General features: G+C 41.8%; 1 protein-coding gene across 4 annotated transcripts in view; it reads right to left on the reverse strand.

Annotated features, from left to right (window-relative positions):
• Positions 1 to 23,766, reverse strand: part of daam1a (dishevelled associated activator of morphogenesis 1a) — an 88,269-nt gene that overhangs the window by 24,557 nt on the left and 39,946 nt on the right. For all 4 annotated transcript variants that reach the window (XM_088647560.1, XM_088647559.1, XM_088647561.1 and 1 more), the window contains 9 exons: positions 19,203 to 19,424; positions 13,249 to 13,338; positions 3,578 to 3,649; positions 2,964 to 3,058; positions 1,301 to 1,634; positions 904 to 1,014; positions 710 to 813; positions 519 to 585; positions 306 to 423 (listed from right to left, as the gene is read on the reverse strand). In XM_088647560.1, coding sequence (XP_088503686.1) covers positions 306 to 423; positions 519 to 585; positions 710 to 813; positions 904 to 1,014; positions 1,301 to 1,634; positions 2,964 to 3,058; positions 3,578 to 3,649; positions 13,249 to 13,338; positions 19,203 to 19,385 — 1,174 coding nt within the window. In that variant the 5' untranslated portion in view covers positions 19,386 to 19,424. The remainder of the gene's footprint in view (positions 1 to 305; positions 424 to 518; positions 586 to 709; positions 814 to 903; positions 1,015 to 1,300; positions 1,635 to 2,963; positions 3,059 to 3,577; positions 3,650 to 13,248; positions 13,339 to 19,202; positions 19,425 to 23,766) is intronic.

Below are 23,766 nucleotides of genomic sequence, written 5' to 3' on the forward strand. Positions count from 1 at the left end.
CTCTATCACCTCTGGGGGTTCAGAGGCCAGAACCTCTGGTGAGAAAGCACGTTGTCACCGTTCAAGCTGACCCAACGAGCTGGAGTTCACAGTTACTCTTGGGCTGAGACCTCAGAGCCAATAGGACATTTTATTTACTTTAGTCCCATCTCTTTCAGAAAATCACAGTGGAATTTTAACACTTAAGAGGGGTTTTGGAATAAAATACTGCAAGCATGCTGACACCTTAGGTTATTGATAAAAGTCTTTTGTATTTAAATAAAAAAAAACATCAACCACGATTATAAAGATGCCACTTTACTTACAAGGCATTAGGAGACAGTGGTGTAAAATGGACATGAAGTGTGGAAATGCTTCTGTGTGGTTCATCTTCTTTCTAATTAGGTCAAACATCTGGGTAGCACTCTTAGTATCGATATGCACCTAAACAAAACAGACATCATAACAGATAATGGATATTATACCAGGGATGAAACCTTCATCTCTACATTGCCAGAGGAAGTCAGGAGAGGACTTACCGTTTCAAATCGTTTTGCCAACATCAGCTCGTCATCATTTCTCAGCATTTCAAAGTAATCCAAGTGCCTGGAATACAATATATTGAGGCATAGGGCACGCAAGATAAGACAAATGAACTGTTAGTGTGAAACACTGAAAGGGAGCATTCAAGATACCAACACAAAGACCTTACTGACGATGGGCAGCTTACCGATCTAACGTGGAGTTCTCGTGTGACCGCAGTTTGTCTATCACAGGCTGGATTCCCAACATGAGAAACTCATATCGGAGATGCACTCGGAATTCGAGGCTGTCCTGCAAAGGAACAGCAAGAGTTATTCATCACACAGCAGATAAGACATGTTTCGCCAAGACTGACAGCCCAGTATTAAAAGAGGTGCTTACTTCTCCAGCTCCTTGACTGAGAACAGCGTTGATAAATGACATGATTGCAGTTTTCAGGTTCACCTCATCCCTGTATCGCCCTGTGCTTCTGTCCAGATCATTCAGTAATGTCTGAAGAAAGAAAAAACAAACATGAGTGGCCAGTATTACACCCTGTCACTCAGTCTCCAAGATTCGTTTTTTTATTTAAGTCTCTCTGGAATTTTTTTTTAAATGATTGTGATGTGGTTACGGAGTATAGCTTTAAATAGTTGATACATTAACTGATATAGTCTCTCTTAGTTAAAAAGAAAACCACACTGATTTTTGTTTAAAAAGTAGGTGATAAGTAGATACTAATGCTTACAACAGTTTTTTTTTATAATATTATAATCCTTATGTTTTTTTGTAGTTTTACCTGAAAGCGTGTCCTCTCACAGGCAAACTTCTGATAGTGTAGCATGGCCTCAAGAATCTTCTTGTGGCCTCCTGGCACTAAGCAAACAGCTCCCATGATTTCCAGCACTGCCACTTTGGTCTTGATATTCTCCGTACTGAGGCTCTGAGCAATGATGTTGATGCTCTCCGAGTGGGACAGCACATGCGCCCGGCCCTGAGAGTTGTTCATAAGTGCCTTGATGCATCCTATCAGTGAGGTATGTATCTGAGACTCGGTGGTCTCATAGTCCATGCTTTTCAGAAAATTAAGAATACACGTTAAGCCATCCAAGTCAATGAATCTGGTGACAAACCTGAAAAATAAATGAAAAAGCCAATCAGTGTTGCTGTGGAGCAAGGGCTCAGGCACATGTGTGGGATAGAAAGAGGCTGGCTGATATATTTCTCCAAATCCAAATGCAACATCACATACGAAATAAATGATCAAAATAATTCAGTTAAAGGCAAGTAGCTAAATGAACACTGTTGGTACAACCTTTTAAACCTATCATACCAATTGTCTTTAGGATATAGTGGAATTCGCTACATTCCTTATCCTGTTTAAAATCAATGGTATCCCTTAATATAATTCTCTATAATTAAGGACACACTGTTTAGATGGGCTGTGACAAGTAATTGCTCATGAAATAACCTGCTCTGCTGAACACACCACACTCCTCGATCAATAATTTATTGCAACATCATCCCAGTACTTGATTAATAGTGTATGTTCTGCTTAGAATATGAGAATTGAACTACATAATTCTGCACCTTCGTTCACAGTAATATAGCCTATAGTCCACCATAAACCAGTTTAACACTTAAAGCAATTCATACATTACTGCTAACACTAAACAATAAATTGACAATAAGTCATCCATTCAAAGCTGAAAAGGTGCTATAATTCTTCATTACAGTAACTGCTTCTCTTCCAAATGAGCTAAAATGCTATGACAAGCTCATTTTATAGTCCATGAGGCAAAAAACAAGCGTTAACAAATTAAAAAGGATAACTTATGGCAGTACTGATACTAGTTAGAGACGAGTCTGCAGAAGATAGATGTGTCTTGTTTTTTGTTTCTCAAATCATCAGAGACTGCTCTTCTTCACACTGCTTCTCTGAGCTTCACAGGGGTCATCTGAAGAGTGTGTTTCAAACAAGTAACGAGTTCTATCTGGCCTCAGTCAGCCTCTCACTGAAAACTACAGACTGTGACAGAGTGCTAATGGCCAGATGAATTCGATGTTTGTCTTCTGTAAGGTGTCCTCAAGTGAGGTTCCTTGGGGTTTTTTAGCGGGGGGGTCTCATCATTTCTGTTTGTTGCAGGAGCAGTTATAATGTTGATGGTCCTACTCTGCTATATTTCAGGGGGGAACCGAAGGCTGATGAGCAACACAAAGTAATAAAACCCCTGGTAATGGCTCCAGAGCAAGGATGACTCAGCCGTGTCCTGAGGGGAACTGGGATTAAGCAGCAGCTCCGCTTTCCTGCAGCCACGGCCCTCAACAGGCAGACTTCCTGCTACTGTGTGCTGCCTGCCTTTGATGTGGACTGGGGGTCGCGTTTGGTCAGGTCCGCAGAAGGAGAGTGACCGGTTTAAAGTCAGTGTGCATTAACATGGGGTGACTTAATCGAACAATACCTCATGGGCTGTGTTCGGAGAGCTGTTTTCAGGCTCTCAATTGTTTTATTTCTCTCCTCTTCATCTTCTTTCTCCAGAGCCAGGAGGGTTTTCCTCTGTGTGACAAAAAAAAAAGGTTATGAATGGTTTAATTTAAAACTTCAATGAAATCCTTGCCTGGAAAGCAAGATGATCAGTGGAAACGTATACACAAACCTAAACAGAAATATGATTTGACTGCACTCAGTTTTAATTGTTTCTTTAGTATCCCTGGTCATTGCCTTTGCTTGGAAGCATACGTCAATTCTCTAAGCACTGTGACGTGACAGGGTATCAGTTCTATGGGGAAATATACAACAGAAAAGATATCCAAACCCCTAAAAGCCTGCATGCCTTTAAATTTTGTAGAGGTGTTTTGCTTTATTCTAAGATCCCACCCAACCTAAAGCAAAGCCTGTTTTATAGTAAAATACAAGACACTTCAAATTGCTCTGATTTTTTAATTCCCTCAAATATTGTTATGAGGCCAGTTAGCTCACAATCTAACGTTACCTTTAATATGACGAAGAACATTGAATAAAGGATATAATACAAGTAAAATGCTCACACTAGACCATTTATTTAAGACAACTCACAGCAGCCATGGAGTTCAGTTGGTCAATATAATATTCAGGCCAGCTGGTTGCACCTTTATTTTCCTCTTGATCCTGAAATGGTAAAGAGATGTGCAGAATTAAAACGGAGGATGAAATTCAGTTTTGACTTGTGGGACACATTTGAAGCTGCAGAGAAATGTGTAAAAGCTGCAGAGGTTGGAAGAGACACACACGGAGCATATGTCATCCTGGGAAGAGAAAAATAAAACGAAAGAACACTCAATGGAAATCCTCCCATTCTGCTCAAAAGTGCACATTGAGTATTTAAGGTAAACATCCTTAAATGAATTAGCTTGAAGTTAATTTTATACTTGTGAGGCTGAAATAATGAAGTCTCTCATGAGAATGAAGCTTTGCACTGCAATGCTTTATCAACCACTGTGAAAACAAGATAAATGTAGCATTCCACAAAAATACAAAAAATACAAAAAAATAGATCCAGGAAAACGTATGCTGAATTACACAAAAGAGAGACAGACAAATTATGGCCAAATTAGCAAGGTGCTACAACAAAATACTGTCAAGAATTGCTCGGGTAAAATGGACTCATGCTTCTAATAAAAAAGCACAAGTAAAATTCCCTCCTGTCCTCTGGAGGACCTGCTCTACATTGAAAAAGCAGCTGTGTGGTTTAAGAAGGAATGACAAGATAAAGGAAAGCTTTAGAGATTTGGAAATAAAAAACCTGATTCTGAGCAGCTCTGAGCTTGCATTTGCCGCTTAAAGTCTCTTAGCTGTTTCGTACTGAATCTACAACATGTGGGGCACCTAGGGGTAACGTAGCAACTATGATTCATGGCATAGCCTCCCTGGCAATAAAGAATGTTTCAATTCAGACAAAGATCTCCACAATGAGAGTCACACAATCCAGGCCCTTTCTTCACACAAAGCCTAAAGTAACAGAGTATGGCTCTTTTGTTTTCTGAAAACAAATTAAAGGACATTTAATTGCCAACATAATTGTTTTGCATACAGACAAGTGCTTTAAACGGATCAGGAGTCTGAAGCCAGTGTTAATAAGCAAGGCCTGGTGTGGTAATTCTAAATAGCGTCACACTCCACCTCTGTGCAGTCTCCTGTGAGTAATGGCAGTCATCCAGCATAAAATAATTCTTCAACTGTAAACTGTGTCTGCAGTTGGACCCTGACTACACTGTCAGGCTGCTTCAGACACTAAATGCTTTTACATTTAAAATGATCAAATTCCTTGACATTATAACAATGTATTACATTGAAGAGGGATTTACTCACTTACAGCAACTGAGATATAAAAGCTAAATATGATTTAGAGTCCTCCACTTTACCAATTCAAAAATTAAGTGCATAATTTCAATAACTAACCAGACATTTCTTAAAGGAAAGCAGACTTTCATTAGCTAAAAATGTTTCTGGCCATTTTAACAATCTCCTGCCAACAATTCCAAAGACTGCGGCTATCTTAATTTGCAAAATTATATTCTGCTGATCTATTTGCTGAGGTTCTGGCAAGATAGATACAATAGATTTGCTTTCGACTTAAGAGGGATGCTCACAAATCATGTGTAGATTCCTTCTGAATATAGTTTGTACAATTTGAAAAACTCCATTCAGGTATTGGCATTTGTGTTATGAAGCACTTCAATTATTTTTGCAACCTCTACCCCTGCTGCAGAAAAAAAATGCATCTGAATGTATTGTTGAGCAGCTTTACTGACTACCTGAACAATCCACATCCAGAATGAAAACAAGGAAACAGAAGTTCAAAGCAGTTTCAGTTTCCAACACACTTAAGCAGCAGGACACCTGTTTTATTGTTATGTTTCCTAAATTACTCAATTTTATTGGAAGAAAAATAACTAATATTGCAGGTTTCTCTGCAACCATGCTTAAACCCTTGAAACTGCACAATAAGAGCCAGAAGGTCCAAGAGGAGATTTACAGTTCACGACTGTCCAGAAAAGGGTTCATGGATCAGTCACTCAGGAACAGTGATAACCTCTTGATTGTGCATTTTGTGGGAACACTGCTGAACAAACACCTGTCAATGCAGTCTTTTTATCTCAGGAACCTGCACGGCTTTGAAAAATATCCTTGAAAAAAATCTTTGCTTAGAGATAAAACAGTTGGAGAGCTAGTACAGAACTTGAGAGCAGGAGGCAGGTCTTTGCCCAAAAGGTCAAGGCAGGGTGGAACAGGCGACCAAGCCATGTTGTTAAAGTCAATACCTTTCTTTCAAGAAAGAGCTGGATGAGATCCTTACATCAACTAGCTACTAAATAACACCTGGGTTAGAATGGCTGCCTCTTGTTTGTAACCTTTTCTATGTTCTTATGTACTAAAATCACAAGGTACGGAATGGTACAAAGTTTTAGGAGGATTTATTCTTGAATCTAAACAGAAAGACATAATTAGGCAAACTTCTAGGCGTGACATGAAAGAAATCTGCGTGGGCTGATATAGCAGCATACACCAAACTTGAGCTGTAACCAGTAATTCAGAAAGAAGCCTTTGTCTTTGGAAGCACAAACAAAGGGGTTATGCTTGCTCTTGCCAAATTAACACAACGGCTTTCCTTTTTCTGTTCTACACTGTAATGCAGAAACTGACACATATACCTTATAGCCAGTGCAATTAAGAGCAACAGTATTACACCAGGGAACATGGAACTGAGAACCACAGGTGGCAACCTTTTGGCATCTAACCTCACGACACAAACCCACATCCCCCTTAATAATGAGAGGACTGGAACCATGTAGACTGAAGGGGAAAGATAGTTGGCGCTTGCCTAGGAGCGATGACCTAAGACGCGGCTTGTTTTGTCACTCTACAATGGCTCCTTTTAACAGGCATACTCTCAGTAACAACAATAAACAGCAGAAAACACTGCAAACAGACTGCCTGCCTCACAGTACCAGCTAATGACAAAACTGACTTCAGTGCCGAACTGGTAGACACAAGGTAAGTCAGCACAGAGAAAGTAACTATTTTTAAAAACAGAAATGTTGCCAAAAACAGTTTTGTTCAAAGCACCACATTCTCTGTTTGCACACAATCCTTCAAAAAAGACATTTCAAGTGGAAATACTGCCTTTTGTTTTCCTTTGTAATTTATCAGTTGAAATGCCTTAAACATTAACATTCTGTCAACAATCATCTTGACAATCTGGAAAGTATCTGCAAATCTCAGACTTGAAAAATCTTACAAATCCAGGAAAACCTGGAAAAATATAGATACACTTCCCAATCAAAGGGCATCCCTTAAGCAAATTCTTCTTTAAGATTAAATTTAATTATGGAACAAAATGGTGAGTGGTCAATGGCTTCCTCAACTAAGTGGCAATAACAGTGCAGGAAGATAAAAAAAGTTCTGCAAATGTCAGACGCTTAGCCAGTTAATGCAGTCCAGAGCCAGTGCAGTAATCCACGGTGCCCTGGAAAACAAGTCAAAGAGTCAAGCAAGTAAGAGGTCAGGCTTTCTATGTAAGACACGCAACCAAGAACTTCAAAGAAGCTCAAGAGGCAAGCTCCCCTTTCCTCACTTATTCCCACGGACAGGGAACACTGGCCCCAAAGATCTGCTGTACAACTGGCGGGAGCTGGAGCGATCTCGCAATTGTGCAAGCATTAGCAATGAAAAAGCACAGAATGTTTCTGTGCCTTGGAGTACAAGACGCTATCCTCATGTTGTCCTCATATTAAATGCAACCAGGGCTCCTCTAGTAAGAAGGACACGTAACCAAGCTGCACCAAGGCCGGGTGGACATGAGTCAACCAGCACAGCATGGACATGGTAACATGGACACAGGAGCTGTTGAGTGTGGGACACTTTCAGCAGAGGAAGCAGTCACTCGAACAGGCAAGCCTGTGTGATATAACCTGGGCTTCCCCTCCTGGGTCAGGAAGAACCTGCTTCCTCCAATCCAGCCATTTCAATTCCAGCCAGTCTTGGGCTTGGGGTTGTCCTCCAGATGCTTGTTGGAAGTACTCTTCTTTTTGAGCACTGTACTCCAACAAGCAGCACTCCTGTTATGCTCAACAGAATAGCTACATTTCCTGAGCTTTTGATGAAGAACAAAACTTCTTAATCTTTACCTCCATCGCAAGTGCTCCCAGCCTCAGCAAGGCTGCAAGCTCACAAAGGGAACTAAGGAGAAAACTCTGAATGGATGGGCTTGTGTTTTTCAAGCACACTTTAAAAGATTCATTAAAAATAAACGAAACTCCCCACCACAATGCCTGCAACACTGTATGAACTGCAACAACAATTTCTACAAATCTGGGAGTTTGTTGACTGAGCCCAGACAGAGTGGGAAGATGCAGTCTTGGGTGCTGAGGCGGTAGGCATGGCGCGACGTCGCCATCCCTGTAGGCATTCCAGTCCCACCGTAAGCCCCAAACAAACGCTGCACCTGTGAGCACAGACTTCCTTGTTTGGATGGGGAAGTCTGCACACTTCCCTTTCGGCAATCTCAAAGCAAGTCTGAAGCCTTGAGAGACCTGTGCCAAGCTGGGCTGGGCTGGGCTCTGGCCTGCCGCAGTGCTGAGTGTGCATTATTGCCTCCATAGCCAAGAACCATCATTTGGCAGGCTAATCAGGAAGACTGGGTGCTCCCCAGTATTTATTTTCTTCAGCTCTGCTAACAAAATTAATTGTGATGAAATATGCATTTGGCCCCACATCAACCACAACACATTTCGACGAACTCTATATAAACCAAGGTCTTCACCAGACAAACATTTTGTGGGACTTAGTTTATAATAAACATCTGCTCCTTTTGAAGAATAATTGAGCAGTTCCAGGATTTTTATGTGCATCTTTTTCTTTACTAGAGAAATCAGGGCAATATTCATTTTTTTTAGCAAGTGCCCTATTTTATTCTCAAACATAAACCCCTCGACACCAAGTAATTTGCACTTTAACTGGCACACAGCAGGTGCGATTAGGTAAGCTGTTCTAATTTGCTGCTTGTTTGCCTGGATCAGACATTCACCAAAAATGATCCAGCTTTGTAAATGAATAGTTAATCAGCTTCAAAGCTAAACCAAAAGAACAAGACATCTATTATGTCTAAAAATCTGAAGGGCGTTAAATGAAAACTGATCTATGCAAGACTTTCAGGGCAAGGTTAGCTCCCTCTGCAACAATGTCCCAAATATGATTTTTACGAATTTTTCATAGAATTGGCGTTGCTAGTGACATTTGAAAGCACTCAAATTAGTAGATGACTGATCTTACAAAACTATTTTTAACTATTCAAAATATTAACACGATGATAACATGGCTTGTGGGGACTGAGAGCCAGGAAACCTTAAGAACTATCAAACTTGTAACACGCAAAGATTAATAAGCAATGTGTCCATTTCAGGATGCAGTGCACTGCTGGGTCCAAGAGTAAGCTTTTTAAACAAAATGAGTATCACTTGTGAAGCCTACTCAACACACTCTTCAGCAAGCATACAGGAGGGACTGTTATACTGAATGACAGAGTTTAGAGGGGCAATGTTTACAAGACCGACATCAGCAGAAGGGAGTGTGCTTCCCCTACATCCTTTCCAACCCTCCCCCCCATAAGAAAAAAAAAACGGTGTCTGGGTTCCAGACCTGCTGGCTCTGAGGAGAGAATACCACAGGTTCACAGCTGGACAAAGACCCTCACGTATCTGTTATCTGAAACTGATGAGGACCGGAGTTTGAAATGGAGATATGGCAGTCAGCTACATCAGCTCCTCCCCTCACCCAAGGCACCAGGCTTGTTAACACTCATTTTACAAAGTAAAAAAAAAGGTCCAAGTCAGGGAGGACTGAAACATGATTTGCACATGTGGCAGGAATTTGGATTTCGACTGCGCTGATCTCCAGAAGTCATCCATCTCCAACACAGCGAGGGTGTCTTCTCCCCCAGAAGCTTAATATTAAAACTGCGCCAGCTGCTCCAACTGTAAAGGATGTTAAAGCAAAGCCGTTATGGAGGAGCTCTGAACTGCCTCTCTGCTCTGTGCTCTCCAGAAATCTTCCTTAATTCAAAACCACATAATCAAAACTATAGACTTTCATAATACATCAAATCTGCGACAATGCTTGCATTAAAACCAAATACAATTAAATAAATCCTACATACATTTACAATAAATCTTCTGCTCTTTGACAAGAATGTTAAAATGTACTAGTGGTACTTTAAATGAACATTTTGTCAAGTTAGGCCACAGCTAAAACAAAGAGAGGTCGCTGTAAGAACTCATGCCGAATCTTAAGGTCAGGTCCCCTGAAAGTAGCATAGGGCTGATGAATTAAAGGAAAGCAAAGAGTCTGGACACAGACAAGAGCTCAAGTTACCGGGCTGATGTCAGCATTCACGACAGCTTGTGAAATGTGGCACAGAGTTGTCATCTCTTTGCATTCACTCTTTGAAAAAGAAGCCACACAACACATCCCTTTCACTCTCCCCCTGAGCTCATGGGATGTGTCAAGCACCCAGACCTCTCCGTTAGAATAAAGACAAGAAACTCAGCAAGCCCCATCCTCAGCCTTTATATTTATTCATTGGGTCTTCAAATCTCATCCGTTCTGGACTTGAAAAGAACTACAGTCTACACAGCCCAATGCCTATTTCTCCCTGATTGTAAAGAAAATAAAACATGCCTGATGGTGACATTTTTATTGCTGAGCCACAGGAATGTCATGATGTTCTCTGTTTTTGGAAAAATTCCAATTATATTATCTTTAAATAAAGGGAGAAGATAATGAGTAGTGTGCTCTGTAGCACATATTTTGAAGTCTGAGCCTATAATTCCCAACAAAATGAAATATAGTCTCTGGGGAGGAATATTACATGATTTCTGTAGCCACAAAGAGACAGCAAATGCCACCCACACCTCTAAACCCTACTGTACACCCAAGCACTGCACAGGGTGGACGAAGGAACAAAGGAGGTTCTTCTTCCACTATACCCTGCGCTACTGCCCCTCCTACAGAGCTCACTACGAAGCTGGAGATCTACTTTCCAGGGCTCTGTGAGTGGTACCAGCTCGGCACTGAGGCCCAAGAGTACTCTGGATATAAGGCAAAGCCCTTCCCCATACTGTAGGAAATACTTTCGGTGCCTCCTCTTACAAAGACACAGGCATTAATCAGAAGAGGATTCTAGCATCTAAATTACAGTTATCTTTTAATCAAATAGAAATGCATTAACAAACAAGGAACACGTTTTTTGATAACCATACCATGAATTGTTGATCTATTTCACTCAGTTAAATTCAGCTAGATATTTACTTATATTTTTTTCTTTTTTTTCCTTCAGAGAAAGTCTTGTTCGTCCTGAAGCCGTCAAAACAAATTCAATATCAAACGCAGTAAACGTTAAAAGTAACATTTTACTTCAGAAAGCAAACATGTTAGAATGTTGAAAGGATGGCTCTAAGGCAACACCAGGGTCTAAGGGTCTGCATCTTGTCACAGGCTCTTTAGAAGCTTGGGAACAAAAAAAAATTTCTGAGAAGAGAAGACACAGAAACGTTACGGAGCGTATCTGTCAACGTGAAGGATCAAGCAAGACAATGCACAGCAAACAGCGGTCCCTCTGCATAAAGGGCCAGAGAGATACAGACTAGATACAGCAGACAGCCATCTTTATTTCAATCAGTAACCTCCATGCAGAACTCCTATCTGAACTGCAGACATGAGTGCAGGAGGGAAAAAAATATAGTGGGAGACATAAAAAAAAACGGTAAGCCTATTATGTTAAAAGAGACGGCACTGTTTAAAGGCCTGTTTCAACACACTAGCACAAAATACAGTGTAAACAACCTGAAAGCAGAAAGTTCTCCTATTTAGGATATGGTCAAGGTGACAGAATTTCATTTCCTTCTGATTTTGGAAAACCAAGAACCCTGGACCCTGTGTATAAGAGGGAAATAAAAATAAAACAAGTGTGCCTCAAAGTTAAACCGCAATTCCATCCGTTTCCTATGTTCTGAAAACTACGCGCGCACACACACACAAGCTCACCAGCAGAAGCCTTTCATGGCCCAGAAGTTCATTGTTTCAAGAAAATCTGTCAGTTCCAAATGTGAAAAGATTACTAACAGATGCTGGGTTTTGGCTGGGACCCGGGAGAGACCTTGCTTCAAAGTAGGAACGTGTTGTGTTTGGAACAAGAAAGGGGAATTACCTTTCTAGCAAAAAACTGCAAGCGTTTCCTATTGAAAACACCATTTTGTATTCAGCAGCATCTTAATACAATCCAATGTGCTTTGTTCCTCTTAGAGCAAGAGCTCCTCAGAGCTTTCAGAAGTCTCATAACGAGCTCAGAACCGCAGCCTTACAATGAAAATTTGGCTTTGCTGGGGAAGAAATACAAAATGCCTCACGAGCATTTCTGCTGACCTAATATCTCCTGCCTCCAGGTAAAGATCTTTATAGCATTTGGAACTGTTTAGAAAATATTTCATTCCATGCCTGGTCTTGTTAATGAAAGGATATTTTTAAAGTGCTTTTTCAGGAGACATTGAATGGTGTCTTGGGGGTGCTATAATTCAGAATATCCTGCACCTGCTGGTGGCCTCATGTAACAGAAATAAATGGAGGTACTAAGAGGCAGCTGGGACGTGGTCACTAGCACCTGCACAGTCATCATAAATGCAAGCATTATAAGAACAATTATAAGAAACATTGTAAATGGGAAAAGAGATTTGACACAGCTAACTTGTTTGGTGGCACATTTCCAAATGACACAAAGATCTAATCCAGTCATTTCATGAAAGAAAGATATCTGAGAAGCAACTTTGACAACATGGGTAGCTTTATTCCAGACTTGGATAACTATTTCTACAAGAGGTGTTCTCAGTGTAAAATGCACTTGGCTGTTGCTTCCACTTGGGTTGTCTTGTTTTCTTTTGCTAGATACAGATCTTAGCTATTTCCCTTTAATCTTAGACACAGACAGGTGACTGTGAAGACAAGCATCTACAACTGGAATACAAATTCAGATTACCACACCAATATAAGGAGGTAATTTCCTCATGTTCTTTTTCACTCAACCACCTTCTTGTATTAGTTCGTGAAAAATGTCTACATGTCAATATTTTAAAAAAGGTTACATTGCTAAAACTATAAAAGGTATAATAGAATTTTAAGAAACTGCTCCATGAAAAAGTAGGTTTATGCAGTGAGGGGTATTGTGATGCACAGGGTGAGGTCTTCCAGGAGGGATTATAATTAGTGCCCAGAATGGTCTCCGTTAAAAGCAATATGCCCCCATTAGAGCACTCCAAGCCATTAATGCAAAGGACATGACTTGCAATAAACGTTACGTAACATTTCCAACACTGTTAACAAAAGCGACTATTCACCACAGTTTAAAGCAGTTTAAACAGAATTCACTGAGACACACATAATGGCACGTACACTACAGCGCTGCATAGAGTAAAATTATCCCCCATTTCAATTCCGTGTCAAACTCAGCAACATTTTACACTTTGGCCAAGCAAATTAGAAAGCTGAAACAGAGACCTTTTATCTCCAAAAAAGCAACTCAGAAGAATGTTGTGATTTCACAAAAGAGGGGACAACACAAAATTAAATCAAACAAAACTCTTTCTCCATTCTTTGCATGCTCAACTGCACAGCAACGTGTCCTAATTGGTCCCTGGAGAGGCATTATAAAACATCCTTACCTTCTTCTTGCTGCAGTATATCTGCCACTTCTTCTCTGCTGGGAGGGCAAACATGGCCTCCCTGTGCTTGTCAGTGAGGTCAAGCTCATCCTGGGACAGAAGGAGAGGAACAGTTGGTCATTCCCCGAACACGGGGCTATCCTACAGCACTACACAGAACTGAAAACAAACAAAACTGGGTCCTACTAAATGAAAGCAAAACAAAACATTAATGTTACAAGAGAAGCACGTTCCAAAGTAAGGACGTGCCCTTTGTGCGTTATCGATTGGTGCTTTCTAAACAATGGCTTTCTATTAACTTGGGTGAATCCCTCCACACTCAATCCCAGCTCTTCGCTTAAGAAGACTTGTTGATGCATTGATTGATGGGGATCAAGCTAAATCAGGCACTACATATTCTGCAGGAAAGGTCTGCAGAAAAGATTTAGTGATGAAAAGGGGTAAGAAAACACATAGAACAGATCACAATGAGGCACTGCAAGGCTGAACTCCATATTTTCTGGAAACAGATGGGATACTTTCTGGAAACCACATTAGCAAAAATCTGGTCTTAAAAAAAACTTAAAGGCATTCTAGCAAACAAGAGGTCTTCAGCTATTTTTAACTTCAAACAATCACGTAGGAGAGGCAGGAAGCAGACGTGTGCATTGTGGGACAGTAATGTTTGGTGAGCTGTGTTTCATGCAACACTAAACATTTTTGCATCCTGCTGATATCAGCCCTTTCACTCGTGTACAAGGACTGGTATGAGAAATCACTCAGTTCTGAAAGAAACCAAAAGTTGCTGAACATATCCTTTAGTGTTTAATCAGGATAACAACCCCTGTGGAAGCTGGAATGATGTTGCAGACCTTTTCACTTTGTTCTGCATAGAACTGTGCCTGATAACGACCTGCTCAGATCCCAACACCCAACACCAACATGTCTGCGCTACACGTGGATGCTCTTCAACATCTTTCTTGTCTGGTTTGGAGTTGAGTCAGAAATACTAGAAGACTTAACCATTGCAGGGATGCTAACAAGGATGTATGGAGATGAACACTTCACTCTTTCATGAATAAGTTAATTTTTTTCTCTCAAAATCACAGCTAAGCTCATTTGTTTTATGTTGCACTCGTTCCGTTGCAAATTTTTATTTGATGTGCTCTTTACCTACCCTCAATTTTTAGCACAGTTTAGCAACTTCAATTTAAAATATTAAAAAAGATAAAGGACAGCGGTTCTACTATTTGATACACAGCAGAAAATGCTGTAGCACAAGTAATAATTGTGGTCTCTTTGGTGTAATTGGTGTACAGTAAATGTGAAACTCAAAACTGCATTTTTTTCCCTGCATTTAAACCTGAGCTCTCTGTGGGAAGGAAGGGTTAATTTCTTACTCGCCCTTCTCTGGGACATGCTTATTTGGCTGTGATAGCCTCGAAAAGCCTTCCATGGAATTGTTAAATTATTACCTGCATTGTTACATAACCGGCATTACATTCCTTGGCAGCCTGTCTCATAAAACTCATTCCAGATGTTCGGGTGCAACTTTAACAGCTTCACCTGCAAGCCATTGCAATAACCCCCATCCGTTTTGCCCCATCTCTGTCATAACCTTAAAGAAAAAAAACGAAAACCTTTCTACTATTTGGCAAAAAGTATACAGTACATCAACTACAGGAATCAGTTAGTCACAAGAAAGCACTTTGAAGGCAACTAGTTTACACTAAAGCATGCCAGCACAGGAGAGAGCACAAGACTAGATCGCTGCCTAGTTCAGCAGTGTGTACGCTGATGATAGCCAGACACCCAACATGCCTGTCTGGGCCTCCCATGGGGGCTGAATTCAATTTGGGCAGGAGATAGACAAGCACAGAAAACCAAAGGCTTATATTTGACCTCTACTGGTTTCCTATACCACTGCTGTAAGTTGACCTCTAATTAAACAATGCAGTATGAAATCAAAGCTGTCAGCACAGCATGTCTGACATTACATTTTTCATGATCTGCCATCCTCAAGTTCCTAAGAGCTAGCTGTACATATACATATATGTGCAAAACAGTTGTCTTGCGACAGTCTTCTCTGCACTTGCAGAGAGCATAGTCCTAAGATGTGTTGAGACAGTGTATCCTTCACTGTGTGCACAAGAGGCAGCCCGGGATGCATCGCATAATTTCTTTTCCAGAGCTCTCCTTCCTCACTGTGCCCTGGGGTCCGCTGTGATGACCTGCACTGTCAGCTCATGTCTGCATCCTCTCCCCCCCGTGCTCTGCCGCCCTGGAGACTGCAATAACGCCATCGCAACTGGCGTAGCCACACCTCACCCTAAGGCTCTCATCTCTCAGTCTAAGACTGGTAGACCGGACCACTCCACAGTGCAACGCCTTTAGTAGGTCACTTCACTCCAAAACTGACTGCAAGCAGTATCAAACACCGCAGGGCTGCGATTTAGGGTATACGGTACTGAACAGCTCAGAGGCTTCTCTTGTCAAACAGGCTAAGAGTTTGCAAAACAAAAGTGCGGAAATGACCCTGAAGATCCTCCCGGCATACAGAACACAATCCCTGTGTTCCAGTGAGCATTTGCCTACAAATCCATAAAGGGAAAAACCCATCGGGATTCTCCTTTCTTTTTCTCCTGCTGTAGATTCTCATCTCTACTCTAGCAGGCTGTTTTTAGGAAAGAAAGTGGCATAGACACTTGTGCTCATTTAAAAAAAACCAATTTGCAGCATATAAGCTTTAACCTCTTCCGAGAGAAAATCGCCTAAAGTCACCAAAGCCTATTCTAAGCAGCCAAAAACACCAGCTGGTCACATTTTTAAAATAGCACGCAGGATGATAAAAGGCAAAGAGGCTGAGCAGATCAACACAGTCAACATTTCTACATCTGTGAAAAACTGCTTGCCAGTTTCAAACCACATTTTATTTCTTTTTAATGGCTCACAGTGGCTGCAAAACATCCAACATGTTACAACTACAAGAGTCAATTCCTAAATATTTCTAAAAGAGACCACACATAGTCATTTTTTTATTACAGGGATAAAAATCAGATATCAATGAAAGGGGACAGCGATCAACAGAATTTCTACCACGCATCATGCTTGTACCTTCATATTTAAATATTCGGAAATCTATTGTTTGCCTCTTGCAACAAAAATGTATGAGTTACAATAACACAATCCAGTGTTTTTTCCTAAAATAAGGATTAAACTTAAATGTATGATCTGATGACCTCACTACAAAGGCTTCTTAATACAAGCTCCTAGACTGCAAATTGTTAAGACTGTTACGAATTAATAATACTGGTGATAATGAGAAGTTGTCATTTAGCCCAAATGCCATCATGCCCTTTAATGATCCAAGGTCTCTGAAAACATTAACTTTATACAACACCCAAAGAAAATTAGCTTTATAAATCCTATTATTAAGCACTTTCAGTGTAAAAATGAAGGAGAAGAAAACATTTTCCTTGCCTCTGTCCTAACCTGTGAATTATTTTCTTCAAGAAGTGAAGAATACTTAGTATAGTGCAGGCAGAACAAGCAAAAAGATGAGAAACATTTCTAAATGTATATCCCTGACTATGCCAAACCTTAAATAGTTCAAGTCACTATGGACTTTTTACTGCAAACCCCAAGAGAAGGAGGACAAAATGTCACTGGACAGTACGTGCAGCAGATTTGACAGGTGAACATCTTTAATAGGTCAACATCAAAAATATAGTACAACTAGTAGAAGTTGCAGATAACATCTCCTGGAATCTGCTGTGAGAGTTTAGCTTTGCTTTGTTGAGTTTTCAAGCGCTGTACTAGTCAGAACATGGTAACAGCAGCCCGATTCAAAAAGAACAGCAATCAGCAGACAAGAAACAGGAGGAGAAACCCCTTTCCATCTGAATTTTAACACTTTTCATTGTGGGGTGCTGATACAGGACCCCCTTATCCTTTCCGAACACTCTGCAATTTTGTAATTCTGCAAGGGTGCACTGTAATTGTTGATCTCGGCTGCCCTACATTCTCCTCTTGACAACTAGGGAGCGCAGGCCCAATGAAACCCAACGACAGCATGGTGCCCCTCAGGCATGTCACTGTTTTTAGCAGGAGAAACTCAATAATCAATCAAAGTGAAAGACTTGGAAATCCTCTGCACATGAACACATTTTGACACCCTCCCCTGGCATGGTTTAAAATCCTGTCACTGCAGCGGTTTCGACTGGCGCATGCCTCTTCACAGACTGTTGCAGGCTATCTTTAGAATACTAATTAAAAAGGCACAATGTAATGGACAAACACTCAGAAGTCCTGCTGTAGTCATTTGTTATTACGCATTTTATTGCGCTGCTCTTCATTTTACGGATATTTCTATCTTGATGTGTAAAGAGCAAAGCAATACACTTGCACTCCCTTGACCATCTCTGTTCCAGAAATAAATAATTATACAGCCATTTCCATCAAAATCATATCCAAAATCTGGTGACTTCCATTAGCTCAAAGCCAAGAAAAACTATTTACTTTTTGATAGGAGAAACATTCTTACCATCCCCACGACATTAGAGATTTTTTTTTCTCTAAGCTTATAGAATAGCTTCAAGTTCTCCTGTCAATCTGGCATTATTTCTAAATCTGTTTGCCCTCTGCACCAGAAACAAGGTCCTTTAACAATTGGTTACTGTATAGTTTGCTCTTTGCGGAAGAGGAGGCATCCTGACAATAGTTTAATCCTCTTGTTTAGGCAGGTAGAAACTAAGTGATCTGTGAGAGGGTCAGCAGAGGAGACGTCACAAGGTGTCACTGCCTCAATTGCAGGACTCAAAGCAAACTCTTCAGCTACCTTCCCAGTCCTGTGGATTTGAAGGAACAGGAGAGTTGCCCTTCGCCTACATGAAAATTAGCGATTAGTGCAGAGAAAATACCAATAGGTTTACTTGATGTGGAATACGCAAATACTCTTGCAACACACAGCTCACCATAAGCAATTGATCTCTGGTAGAACGTTGCTGCAAAGGGAATTCTGTAAGAAGTTTCCCCCAAAGGAGACGTAACCCATCCTCTTCATGTAAGCTGTCTAGTCTATTGAACAGTAATGACACCTCTCGACCTCCATTGTGTTCACCGGTGAAAACAGGAGCACTGGAGGAGCTGCATGCCACAGAGGTCTGTTTCAATTCCATCACCTCTAAACACAAGGGTCTTCGAAGTGAAACAGAAAGGCTTTTCAACCAAACAGCTGTAAAGGAAGCTCCTTTCATGACCTCAACGAGGTTCGTAAGCACATAAGATGATGCTGCACATGATACAAGAACAGGGACATCTCAAGAACAGAATTTACCAGAGGGCAGCTCAGTAAACGTGGCTACACAATGACAAAAGAAGCATGGAAGGAAGACCGGGACTTTAAAAAAAAATGGCAAACAGAGCTCTAGCACTGTTTCTGACAGGGCTAGTTTCAGTACTACCTATTTAGCAGAGTGGTGAATAACTAAAAGCCCAGCTTTCGGTTTAGACAGCCCTTTACTGTTTGGCAAGACTAGCGGAGCATGGACAACAATTCCATACAGGCACAGGGTTGTCGACAAGTATGAATGCCAATTATTTTACTAAAGTTTTGCTTTCTCCTCCACAGATGGTGAAGGATTGTAAGGTAACTGTTAGAAACTTTGATATTTATGCTTTCCTTTGAAACCCTTTTTTGTCACAGTAACCCATGTAATTAATCTGTACTAAACTGTGAAAGTCGTTGACAGCATTTTGACTAACAGTGTATTTATTATACACAAGGAACAAGAAAGGTTAATTGCAACTGAAACTGCGGCTGTCGAGCCCTGTTCAGGCGTGTGCATGACACACATCGAGTGAATGTCCTGCGGGCGTCGAGCTGTGGGAGATTGCGAAGCAAGTGACGACACAGGAAGGATATCGAAGCCCTGGGGCCGTCAGAGGCCGGCGCACCAGAACAGGCCGCCACGTACCACAAGCTCGGAGAACATGGCATCCAGCTCCTCCGGGGGGGGCATGGGCCAGGCCGGCTCCATGGTCTGCAGGGCGAAGCTGCTGTCATGGCGGAGGCGGTAGGTGATCTCAGGGTGGTCGCTGCCCTTGAAGCAGCAGAAGATGAAGGAGATCCCTCGCCCGCTTCGTTTCCGAGGAGGCATGGCTCAGATCCTTCGGGCCCTTGCGTCAGCTACTGGTCCCTGAGGGGGGAGAAAAGGGTCCCGTTTACAACTCAAACCCAGGAGCCGCAGAGGGGAAGTGTCAGGCCACTCCACTGCACAGGTTCCCCCTGCTATCTGACACAGCAGGGATGAGCAGGAGCAGGAGCAGGGGGATGAGCAGGAGCAGGAGCAGGGGGATGAGCAGGAGCAGGAGCAGGAGCAGGGGGATGAGCAGGAGCAGGGGGATGAGCAGGAGCAGGGATGGAGCAGGAGCAGGGGGATGAGCAGGAGCAGGAGCAGGGGGATGAGCAGGAGCAGGAGCAAGGATGAGCAGGAGCAGGGGGATGAGCAGGAGCAGGAGCAAGGATGAGCAGGAGCAGGGGGATGAGCAGGAGCAGGAGCAGGAGGATGAGCAGGAGCAGGGGGATGAGCAGGAGCAGGAGCAGGAGGATGAGCAGGAGCAGGAGGATGAGCAGGAGCAGGGGGATGAGCAGGAGCAGGAGCAGGGATGAGCAGGAGCAGGGATGAGCAGGAGCAGGGGGATGAGCAGGAGCAGGGGGATGAGCAGGAGCAGGGGGATGAGCAGGAGCAGGAGCAGGGATGAGCAGGAGCAGGGATGAGCAGGAGCAGGGGGATGAGCAGGAGCAGGAGCAGGGATGAGCAGGAGCAGGGATGAGCAGGAGCAGGGATGAGCAGGAGCAGGGATGAGCAGGAGCAGGGATGAGCAGGAGCAGGGGGATGAGCAGGAGCAGGGGGATGAGCAGGAGCAGGAGCAGGGGGATGAGCAGGAGCAGGAGGATGAGCAGGAGCAGGAGGATGAGCAGGAGCAGGAGCAGGGATGAGCAGGAGCAGGAGCAGGGATGAGCAGGAGCAGGAGCAGGGATAAGCAGGAGCAGGGGGATGAGCAGGAGCATCCCAAGACCAATCGCAAAGTCGGACCCCTAGAGACCCACTCGCCTGCTGGGCCCAACCACCTGTTCTGTACTGTGAGAAGCTTCCTGCTCACCACTGGTGCTTAACCGCAAAAAAAAAAACTTTCAGCCTCAATGCTGTTTTCTGGCAAATGCATTTAATATCATTAGAACTGTAAGCTTTTCCTATGTTACTTTTACAGACGGATAACACTGTATTGCACCACTTCGTAAGCCAGCTGTCATTTTACGGTGTCACTGTCATGACGTCTGTACAAAGGCCAAACCAAAATAAAGCTTTCTCAAGCTGAAGGTTACTGGAAATGTTTATACTAGGTCTTATTTCACAGAGGAAGCTTTTTTTATCTTGACACCAGAATCTAGCCCAAATCACACTTGTGTAGCCACTGTGTTAGAGAGGATAAAAAACTGTTGAACTGCACACAACATGCGTGTTTTAACACGTGTGCCACTAAATCTTTCAGCATTTATTTTTCCTCAGTGAACGCAGGCTGACAGCAGCCGAGTTATCACCATCTGGGCAGATGCTCTTAAACTCTGGAAAATGTAGACCCAGATCACCTGTGTACAGATCATAATATCCTTTGAGGTGCAAAGGTGAAAGTCGCTCGATACCTCAACTGTTGCAAGAGAGACTTACCCCAGCTAATCAATCGCTTATTTTGCATAATAATATGTCTGGGACAAGACTGATAGTTTCTATGGCTACAATCATCTGGCTAAGGACAGGAATTTTAAATGCAATTAAGTGAACACTGTGAAAACAGGGCTTGAAAGCAATAGCTTCCCTAAGCCAAAATGAAATTTAAGTTAAAAAACATAGATTTTGAAAATTGACAACATGTATCCACAAAGTATATCCATCCAAAATGTAATCAAAATCAGAAAAAAAAATCTGCATTTGAATAGAGTCCAAACAGAATTGATTTAACTCCAGATCGGTTCTCAGTCAGGATCAGTTTATTTTACCCTCACTGCCTGTACTTCCTAATGACCACTCTTCCAACTCAATTATACCTTCTAATGAAATTAATCATTTTAAAAGGCCTTTGACACAGTTATTACAGTAAAAACTGAAAATGCCATACACAAGACTGACTTGGAAACTATGAACGACATCTGTATGAACAGCACTGCATCCAATTAATGTGTTAGCCAGACAAATCTTACTTTGTTTCTGAACCACATTAAGAAAATAATTTGTCTACACTGTTTTATACACTAAACCAGGTTATGTGGTTTGATAAATGATGAAATGGAAGAGTGCCCTTTGTTTCACAAGCAAACAACATAACGACAAAGGACAATTAACCCAGCTCAATCTTGATCTAGAGTGCACTCTTCCAAAAAGCACGAAAGAAAAAAACAAATTTCACTTATCTGACTTGCGATGGACAGAAGTGCGAGCACAATTCATTTAGTCTTTATGGCATCTGATAGCAGTGTTACCACCTTGTAGCCTGATCTTAACAAAGCTGGTCCTGGTTAAGTTAAGTACAAGGATGGAACGCCGCAAAGGAAACCAAGTAGCTGCTGAACGTGGTCTTGGTGGACCAGTAGGTGGCGCGCTTTCTCCCAGACCAGAATTTCTGGTATGGTGACTGGTTAGGAAGTGCCAGTCTTGGAGGGGATGTTGAAATGAGGTCATGAAAGATCCTATCGCTCTCTTCATAAGAGTAAGGGAGTTAGCCCCAGCTGGCTTAAGCTTGCCTCCCGGACTTCTCTGCTGTGGGGACGCTGGTGCAGAAAGGCTGATGCACGTCACCAGAGAATTATTAACTTCCTGACTGAGAGGGACTGCAACAAGCTACTGCACATGAGCCTTTAGTTGCCAAATGCCTTTTGCCTCAGTACCAAACCTAAGAAAGACGATCGATGGAAACAAAAACTACTATTTAATCAGGACTTAAGGGAAAACCTACAATTCACAAATGTACGACACTTTCTTTTTTTACAAATTAAGGAGCCTGCTGTCAGACACACAGCAAAAAAAGCAATGTACGTCTGAATAAATCGGCAGAGCCTGAAAAATGTTCCAGTGCAGCATGTTAAAAATCCTGGGGCAAAATGGAAATAAAACTTGATAAACCTGAAGGCAGTCATTGTTTTTTTTTAAATGAAGGAACACGAGACGCCGCTGTTCTGAAATCCCACCCTGACCACACTCCTTCATTTTCAGCTAACAAGACAGAAGGAATCTAAAGGTAAACAGATGCTGATTTCATCTCAAGCATTTGAAAAGCCTCTTGTATTGTTTCACGGCCATGCTGAGTGCTAGAGCTTAATTACATTAGTTGACAGTGTTCCCTTAATACACTCTTAAAAGTCTGTGCAAACAGGCTGAAATTAATTTGCTTTCCTACAGGGACCTTGGACCTGATATCTGGTGATCAAAGAAAAAAACGGCACTGAAATGAAGTCTTTAGGGTCGTTTTCAGCTCTGAAAAGGACTGGTACCTAGAAAGGCTTCCCCTAGCAACGAAGACAGCCAGCACAACTAAAGGGCCTTCATCAGCCCATTCTTCTTGCTGTACAAGAAAAACAGTTCCTTCAACGAGTCCAAGCCATCGTATTTGGCATGTATTTGTAATTCACTTTGGATTTAGGGCTGTACCTTTTACAAATTGTTGTGTGTGTTGTGTTTCTCTTTGGAGTTTAAAAACCTGCAAAAGCACTGAATAAGGTACAGTAATATACATTTGCTTTCAGTATATATTGTACGCAACTTAGTATCACAAAGTATATTTGTGTAACTCTACATTTCTGTTTTATTAACCTGACTCTGCCTTTATCCAAGGTGATGATTTTCTTAATTTGTAGACAAATTGTGGTACCCAATTATTTATACAGCTGGGTCAAGTGCCTCCTCACTCGTGGGCAGAGTGTCAGTGCCACAAGTTGGGATCTGAACACAAGAACCTCTGGGTTGGAGCCCCCTAACCAATACTGTCCAATTCCACTCCAATTTATTAGAATCCAAGCAAAAAATAAATATTCCCACAGTACAATTAAAGAATAACCCAATAAGCCATTATAAGTCTGGCAGAAAAAACATCTTCTTGATGTATAGTAACTGTATAGCACAGATAAACCTATCAGTCATACCACACACAACCTAAAATACCTTAAAAGGCTAAAATGATATGGAAGGTTATTCACTTGAGACGCCCATGACACCATAATGAAGATATTTAGACTAACTTTGATTTGGTAAGAGAGAAATGCTCCTCAAAGTAATCCTAAAATGAAATGAGGACACTTAAGCTTCAGAAAAAAAGAAGAAATTATTCGTTACTGCAGCTGAAACCGCACAAGGAGACTAAAGTTTAATAAAAGATGAGGACTTCATTCTAAACCCCATGTAAAAAGAGCAGACTGAGGGGATAACCAACTGCTGCCTGACGGTATAAATAAAAGATCAAAGCACTGGGACCCTTTGAACTCGTACT

The sequence above is a fragment of the Lepisosteus platostomus genome, chromosome 10 (genome assembly GCF_059453375.1).
Source record: "Lepisosteus platostomus isolate fLepPlt1 chromosome 10, fLepPlt1.hap1, whole genome shotgun sequence".
Classification (NCBI taxonomy): Eukaryota; Metazoa; Chordata; class Actinopteri; order Semionotiformes; family Lepisosteidae; genus Lepisosteus; species Lepisosteus platostomus.